At 42.8% G+C, this 8,660-nt stretch overlaps 1 protein-coding gene and 1 non-coding gene across 2 annotated transcripts; both read right to left on the reverse strand.

The window, feature by feature from the left end:
• Positions 1 to 4,925: 4,925 nt before the first annotated feature.
• Positions 4,926 to 4,999, reverse strand: TRNAD-GUC. Its single transcript has one exon. It is a non-coding gene; the product is annotated as a tRNA-Asp (tRNA).
• A 1,048-nt stretch (positions 5,000 to 6,047) lies between these two features.
• On the reverse strand, positions 6,048 to 8,628 carry LOC125528888 (cytochrome c oxidase subunit 2-like). The gene is made up of 2 exons (XM_048693310.1): positions 7,664 to 8,628; positions 6,048 to 6,441 (listed from the first exon to the last, which is right to left on the reverse strand). The coding sequence occupies exons 1-2, from the start codon at positions 8,047 to 8,049 to the stop codon at positions 6,063 to 6,065; spliced, it is 765 nt and encodes a 254-aa protein (XP_048549267.1). The 5' UTR covers positions 8,050 to 8,628; the 3' UTR covers positions 6,048 to 6,062.
• Positions 8,629 to 8,660: the final 32 nt, after the last annotated feature.

An 8,660-nucleotide genomic window follows, 5' to 3' on the forward strand; every position in this document is an offset into this window, starting at 1 on the left:
TTTTCTCATAATTCCCTTCAATAAGCTATTTTCTTGCTCAAGTGTAACTTGGCTAAAAGAATCATTAGTGGAATCAAGAGAACTACTAGAAGAAACAACATTGGTTTTAGCATGATTATTGTTACTACTAGAAGAAGAATCTTTCATGTTCTTGTTGCTAGATTTAACTTGTGGCATGTAAGTAGACAAGAGTAAACACTTGGCAATGTAATAAGAACTTTTCTTGCGAAGATCATCATTGATTGCCTTTAAGAACTCATGCTCTTGCTCAAGGTTGAGCTTTTCAAAGCGTAGCTTCTCATGAGTCTTTAAAAGTTCTCGATGATCTTCCAAGGTAGTTTCATGAGCTAACTTAAGAGTGTTTAGTTCTTTAGTTAGATGCTCAATCTCCTTCTTATCATTGTCATTCATTTTATCTTGATTAGCATGATTAATAGAAAGTTCATCATAGTTTTCATAACTAGAGTTGTCAATAAGTAAATCATCATCACCTAGCAAATCATCTTCATCACTATTGAAATCAACATACTTGCGGTGTGATACCTTTGGGCCTTTAGCCATGAAGCATCTTCCAATTCCTTCATTTGGTGAGTCAAATATGTCGTAGGAGTCAGTTGACACAAGTTCTAGACCAGCAACACCTTCATCTTGAGTGTATTCAGAGTTGGAGTGGTAACTTCTTTCGGAGTGATTGTCGGAGTCGGAGCCGGATACCCATTCACCAACATGAGCTTGATTTCTTCGTTTTGTGTAGCTCTTTGATGACTTGTCCTTCCTTTCCGAATCCTTGCTTCTCTGAGAGGGTCTTCGCTCATAACGAACATCTCTACTCCTTCTCTCTCTAGGTTGTGATTCTTCTCTTCTACTTCTACTTTTGGGAGAATCTTCTCTTCTTTTGTAGGGAGCCATACACTCATTGGAGTAGTGTCCAGGTCTTCCATATTTGTAGAAATTACGTTCATGACTTGAAGATCTTTTGTCATTGTAGGACCTTGACTTGGAACTTCTTTCCTTGCTTCTTGTAGAACTTGTTGAAGTTCTTCACCATTAGGCTCAATTCTTCATTGAAGGTTTGTTTCTCACTTGATGGTGTGGGAGCATCACATGAGGCTTTGTAAGCACCACTTGACTTGTTATAGAGCTCTTCCTTATCCTTAAGTGACATCTCATGAGCAACAATTCTTCCAATGACTTCCGTTGGCTTGAGATCTTTGTAATTGGGCATCATTTGGATCAATGTGCACACGGTATCATATTTTACATCCAAGGATCTTCTTGATGATGAATATGTTGGTCATCTCTTCACTTCCTAAGCCGGCAATCTCATTTGTGGTGAGAGCAAGCCTAGAGTACATTTGAGCAACACCTTCACCATCCTTCATTTTGAACTTGTCAAGTTGACTTTGAAGCACATCCAATTTGGATTCCTTGACAGAGTTGGTACCTTCGTGCATATCAATCAAAGTATCCCAAATTTCCTTTGCATTCTCAAGATGACTGATTTTGTTGAATTCTTCGGGGCACAATCCGTTGAAGAGAACATCACAAGCTTGAGCATTGTATTGCAGCATCTTCAACTCTTCCGCAGTGGCTTCACGGTTCGGTTCTCTCCCATCAAAGAGTTCACCTTGCAAGCCAATATACACAATAACCCAAACGATGGGGTTATGTCCAAGAATATGCATTTTCATCTTATGCTTCCAACTAGCAAAATTAGTACCATCAAAGTAAGGACCTCTACGGTGGTAATTTCCCTCGCTAGACGTCATACTCTCCTAGGTTGTGAAACCAAGGCTATGATCACCAAAAGCTATGGAAATCAAAGCAAATGGAGACCAACGCTCTGATACCACTTGTAGGATCGAAAGTATGTCTAGAGGGGGGTGATTAGACAACTTGACCAAATAAAAATCTAGCCTTTTCCCAATTTTAAGTCTTGGCAGATTTTAACAACATAGCATGAGTCAAGTAATTAACCTACACATGCAAGTCTAAGAGTATAGCAGTGGAAAGTAAAACAATTGCATATGAAGGTAAAGGGAGGAGTTTGAGGGAGCAAACGCAATGTAGACACGGAGATTTTTGGCATGGTTCTGATAGGTGGTGCTATCGTACATCCACGTTGATGGGGCCTTCAACCCATCAAGGGTAACAGTTGCGCGAGTCCACGGAGGGCTCCACCCACGAAGGGTCCACTAAGAAGCAACCTTGTTTATCCCACCATGGCCATCGCCCATGAAGGACTTGCCTCGCTAGGGTAGATCTTCACGAAGTAGGCGATCTCCTTGCCTGTACAAACTCCTTGTTTCAACTCCACAATCTTGACGGCGGCTCCCAAGTGACACCTAACCAATCTAGGAGACACCACTCTCCAAAATGTAATAGATGGTGTGTTGATGATGAACTCCTTGCTCTTGTGCTTCAAATGATAGTCTCCCCAACACTCAGCTCTCTCTCATAGGATTGGATTTGGTGGAAAGAGGGTTTGAGTGGAAAGCAACTTCGGGAAGGCTAGAGGTCAAGATTTATGTGGTTGGAATGGAATATATTGACCTCAACACAAGTGTAGGTGCTTCTCCCTCAGAAAATGTATGTTGGAAGTGTACGCATGTTCTTATGGCTCTCTCCACGAATGAAGAGTGGGTTGAGGAGTATATATAGCATCCACACAAAATCTAACTGTTACACACAAATCACCAAACTCGGTGGGACCAAATCATGAAACTTGTTCAGACCGATTTAGTTCAAAATGTGAACGTTAGGACTTTCGGTGGGACCAACATGTCAACTTAGTGGGACTGATTCCATTAGGGTTAGGGCATAACGTAATCTCGGTGAGACCAATTACACAAACTCGGTGGGACCAATTTTGGTAATAGGCAAACAGAGAGTTGGTCAGGCAAACTTGGTGGGAACGATTCGCTAATCTCGGTTAGACCGAAACGTTCCGAAGGGGAAATAGAGAGTTTGCATTGCAATCTCAGTGGGACCGATCGCTCATCTCGGTTGGACCGAAGCGTTACGAAGGGAAACAGAGAGGTTGCAATCCCATCTTGGTGAGACCGAGATCCCTATCGATGAGACCGAAATGACTAGGGTTTGTGGCAATGGCTATGTCAAGTGAACTTGGTGGCGCTGGGTAGGAAATTTCGATGGGGCCGAGTTTGACTTTTGGTTTGGGACATATGTGGATATGAGAAAGTATTTGAGGGTTTTGGAGCATATCACTAAGCATTTTGAGAAAGTATCTAAGTGTAAGTTATAGGATCAGAACAAGATTTTCTTTGATTGTCGTTATAGGAAGTGAGCAAGCAAGCTAGACACGAAAACTCAGGATAGACGTGCTACTCTTCTAGCTTTGGTTAAGGTAAGTATATATTGGCACTTCTGGTTTCATGGAATTTCCAGCATAGGGCAAAAGTATTGGTTGGAAAAATTGGATATTTGGTATTGAATTGGGTCTTGGTTGTGGTGGTGGAGGTGAAGGATTAGGTCTAATATTATCATGTTTTGAGTTGTGAGGAAGGCCATAGGTGGCTGGAAACAAGTGTTCATGCCAAGGTTTTGAGGGGGATAGAGGGGGTTATTTTTTTGATTGGGTCTTTTAGTTGCTTTGCTACTAGAGGTCTAGGTGGTCAGGGGTTAAGGTCTGGAATAGGTGTGAGTGGTGGTCGTATTCAGTACCAATGGTACGGTAATTGGAGGTTCAGGCGGTTCAGGCCTAGGATAAGAGCTAGAGGCTTGTTGAGGGGTAGCCATGGTTTCAGCTTCACTGGCAACAGCTGGTAGGGACATTTGTTGTGGTGTTCTAGGAAAATGAACCATATTGCCCCTAGTTGTGTTAATCAAGCTATGCTCTTCTTCAACGCTCTGCGCCTTCAAAAAAGTAGTTTTGTTGCTTGTGCTTTAGTTTAGGAGTTTCAACTTAACTAGCATATGTGCATTTGGGTTGTTGGCATATGTCGGCTACATACTGGATGTTTTTCCATCATTGTTCGACTTGCACAGAAACAATGGGTCCCTTTTGGTTTATTTTTCTCCCTCCAAGTTTGTTCTTCACTGTAATGTGTGTCAACTCAACAAGAGTGAGCACACCCTTCCTGCTGGTCTTCTTCAACCTTTGTCTGTTCCATTACAACCTGGGTCTTCTATTTCAATGGATTTTCTTGAGGCACTCCCCAAGTTTTATGGTTATAGCTCAATACTTGTGGTCGTGGACCGTTTCACTGGCTCATTTCATTCCTCTATCTCACCCTTTTAGCTGTATACCCTATCGTGTATCCGTAGTAAGTCTACTCTTCTTACCCCCTCTCCTCTACCTTTTGTGGCCCATCTATTAGCTTTTTGACCATCTTTGAGTCATAGCGAGACAGCTCTATCTCTTTTCACAAGTACAGTCGTAAGTACAGTTTCAGGCGTCAACGATCAGCAGTACTGAGCTACGGAAAGTCTATCGAATTATAGCTACGGAAAGTCTATTGAAAGGACCTAATCAAAGGCTACTACAGCTATAACTGACCCGCCTATGGAATATATTAGCTCGGCTGAACCGACATGAAATGAAAGAGAGGAAGGCGGAAGCTATTGGCAAATAGAGGGGGGATGTTCTCCGTGTCTTTTAGCCCTCACTAGATGACAACTTGCTTACTTTTCACTTCTTCTTAAGCTTGGCAGACTAGTTCCTGACTGACTTGATAGTGCGATGAGCTTACTTGCTCTAGTTCTATCCTCAGGATTTACTTACCTGAGTACCTAGCACCAAGGATCGATGTAATTTACTCTCAAAAAGATGTTGTTGATGCTAACACGCATATAAATAGATGTTCCCCACTGCTTGCTCCTCTTACCCGAATGGGGTTATATGCCTTAGTGAAACTCAGGGTAAAGTGGCAGAGGTATGACCTCGGGAAGAAAGAAAGATTGGGCGGGGAAAACGGGGTTCGAACCCGCGACTTCTGGCATGACAGACCAGCACTCTAACCAACTGAGCTATTTCCCCCTTTCGTAACTACTGTCGATTCAACAGTCACCTACCGGTTACCGTTGTAACTATACCAAAGTAGTTGTACAACAGAATGCCCTTCGCCTTTAGTACTTTTCTTATATATATTATGTTATATACTAAATGTGTCAAAGCAATAGAACTTATTGAAAAAAAACAAGCCCATCTTTCTCAAAAAGGAAGAGAGGGTGTGCCCCCCCCCAGAGAGAACCCCATTCTTTCAAGAAAGTTCTAATTAATTATGTAGAAAAAGAAATAAGGAAAATAGGAGTAAGTGAGTAGGGTCAACAAGATTCTAAATGAATACCACAAGTGACGGAACCAACGATGATGAAGAGATAAGGGGCGAAGGATATTTTTTCTATTATTCCAATTCTTATTTATTGATTATCTAATTTATTTAGATCCATATTCATTTTCATTTGCAAATACAAACTCTCTTTCATTTTCTTTTTACTTTTGCGCTAAGGATAAGGGAACTGAGAAAAAAAGAGCTGGCTTGGCTGGTACATCAAGCATATGACATATTGCTTGTTCGGTGTGGTACACATATCTGTCAATGTCAATCAAGTAAGAAAATGCATTCCCACTGTCTGAGGAAAAGGTGAAGACTTGCAATTTATTGAGCTTGTAAGGCCCATTGAAGTCCCCGAGAAAGGGCATAAATAGGGCTATAAGTAGGCCGTTTGCTATTGCAATAAGGGATGCTCGCCTTTCCTTTTGATGGCTTGGCTTCCTATCGCTCCTATGTAGTGGTCGGCCTTAAAAGGAGTCTTCCTATCATACCATCATGCATGCCTATGTTATAGTGCGTTAAGCTTCGCCAGAAGCAAGCAAGATGATGAAGCGAAGCTTCGTAGACAAGGCTCGTTCCGTGCTTGACTTACGAGCTCGTGTAGTAAGGCCTCACCCTACTTCAATAAGGGCTTATGCACTCCACTCGTAAACGAGCATTAGAGCTTTTTGAGTGAGCGAGCTAAGCCTTCCTGGAGCTTCCCCCTTCCCTCACCCGAGAATTGCATTTCCGCTTCAGCTTCCCCGGTTTAGTTGGTTTGGAGGATTAATGATTAGATACCCAATCCGCATAATCTTTCAAAGTCACTGCTTCTACGACGATAGGCGTAAAGGCATGATTAGTTCCACGAATCTCACTGCACTGACCATAGTAAAATCCTTCTCGTTGTACTGAGATGGAGGTAAGATTTGAACAATCAGGTACAACATCACATTTGACACCTGAGGAAGGTACAGCCCAACTATGAGGTACATCAGTGGGTGTTACAATCATACATAGATGAGTTTTGGCTGGTACAACCAATCTATTGTCAACTTCTAATAAAAGTGATTGACCCAATTCTGGATCATCTTCTGGAATCGTATAACTGTCAAAAGTGAGTGACTGTTCATCAGAACTGTTATAGTCCGAATACTCATAAGGTTGGGTCGACGCCCGCCTCCCCCCAAACTTGACTTGCAAGTTTCCCCGCAAGAAGCTCTCCACTCTTACTCTTATTTATAAAGAGCACTATTGTTCTTTAGTTAGGTAGTTCTCCCCCCTCTATGAGACCGTAAGACCCCGGTGGAATCGAAGGCCCGCTTACTGATAGGCAAGAGGGGACCCTTTCTCGCCCAGCCCTACCTACATCAGTGAAGCTGGAACCGAGGAAGACAATGTTCAACACACAAGAGACAAAATGAAGGTATGGGACGACCAGTTCACCATGTAAAGGGATGCTAGTCGGCTTTGGCGAAGTTGCAGGCCCCAATAGATCAGATCTCAAGAGTGATTCCTCACCTATCCTTCCAGGGGCCAAGTCGAAGGCTCGAGTATAGATTCCCTATGCTCATGTGAACGGCCGGCCCGTAAATCTAAAAGGAACCATAAAAAAGACCGGAAAGTATGTTTGTCCATGAAAAAAAACTCGTTCATGAGACCTTGAATTCCCACGTTCCAGCTTGCATTATGCCAGCAGGTCCCACCCCAATTTCTTGACTCATCCTTATCTAAAAAAAGGACGGAGTCTATCTAGATCATAGGATCACTGTATTCAAAGGTTAATTCTCTTTCTTTGACCTCCCACCGTTCACGACATCCCTTGCTTCTCGCAAGAACGGCTCCTCGGTGGAGGAGTAGAAGCGTTGGTCCCATTCGGTCAAGTGCTTATGCGTGCTCTTACCTACCGTGGGACCTCCGTCCCTGAAGCGAAGAAGGAGGAGCAGGAACAATAGGTTGTCCTCTCTTGGCCCAGTAGTTCTGCAACTACTACCGTGGTTGTTGCCAACGGGGATCCCCCATTCCGAAAGGTAACGGGACCAGCCCTTAGGTCCAAAGTTGTATGCCACTATTGTGGTGTCGATAGATTCACTACTGAAGCCCCGTTATCGGACATTGCAGGCTTAGCATCTATTTTTCGTATATCTCTCCACCACAGCGAGAAGAGGTATGTGTACCTCCAGCAATAACAAGAATGGAACCATAGGCTCCTATGCTGGGAGCATTTCGGGGTATAGGTCTAACCACCTCAACTCCCCGTTTCTGGCATGCTATAGTTCTTTTAGTCTCTCGACGACGGGAATGGGAGATGACCGGTAAGCTAGATGCTTCGCGAACCACCGGTACATTTCATTGCACTTAAATCACCCTCGTTAAGAGGCACACTCCGATACCATTGATGTCCAATAGCTTTGATAGTAATGGTTGGATCTACTAATACCTCGTCCATTGAGTATAACAGAGCAAATGATGGTATAGCAATGAACAAAAGAATGACACTTGGAAATATGGTCCGAATAATTTCGATAGTAGTTCCATGAACAATCCTTTGTGGGATTGGATTAGTTTGCTCGTTGAAATGCCATAAAGCGCAAACCAACATCCGTGATACGAAAACCAAAATAAGAATGAGGAAGAAAAAGATATCGTGATGTAAGTCAATGATTCCTTGCATCATAGGTGTTGCTGCGTCTTGAGATCCTAATTGCCATGGTTCCGCAGCATCACAAAGAGCGATTGTGAGGAATCGACATGATAATGAACGAAGAATCATTGGAATTTCCCATCTTTTTCAGCTCTGCTCCCGAAAAGAGAAAGGAAAGGAGACTGATCTTGACGTCGGCGTTGGTTTTTCCAACGAAAGCCTTATTTAGCATGTAACGTGAACATGAGCGGACACCCACACAATCTCGATTGGAAGAAAAAGTACCATACCATTGTCGTTTTTAGGGCGAAAAAGAATGGGTCATCTTTGTCAATTGATAACTGAGTGAGAGAAGACAATCACGTTCTTAAAGCGGTCGGTTCGCCGGATTCACAACCTTCCCCTATTGGCCGGCTGCCCGTGAAACACATAGGCTCCTATCGCATTTATCGATCGAGAATGGTCTCATCACAGAAACACTTTCTATATGTTATTTCGAGATTCGAAGAAGCAAGCAAGTTTATAGGGCATATAGTTGTTTTTTTGTAGGGCGAGCCAAGATCTTATCTTATTTGCAGGTCGTATAAATGAAATGATTGGAAAAATCATATAGAATTTGGAGGTGCGTAGTGTCTTACGGGGCTGGCTCACAATACAACAATTATCGCTACTGATTCCAGATAGAATGTTGATACCGGTGGAAAAGCACTTCTTTCTATGTATAGGGCAGTGAACTAAAA

This window comes from Triticum urartu, unplaced genomic scaffold, assembly GCF_003073215.2.
Source record: "Triticum urartu cultivar G1812 unplaced genomic scaffold, Tu2.1 TuUngrouped_contig_5185, whole genome shotgun sequence".
NCBI lineage: Eukaryota > Viridiplantae > Streptophyta > Magnoliopsida > Poales > Poaceae > Triticum > Triticum urartu.

What these genes read in the sequence shown, in the direction of transcription:
- LOC125528888 (XM_048693310.1), bottom strand. Translation starts at nt 8,049, where the DNA reads ATGATTCTTCGTTCATTATCATGTCGATTCCTCACAATCGCTCTTTGT. An exon ending in ATTGGACATCAATGGTATCG is followed by an intron (nt 6,442 to 7,663) that starts GAGTGTGCCTCT and finishes GGCGTCGACCCA; the next exon opens with ACCTTATGAGTATTCGGACT.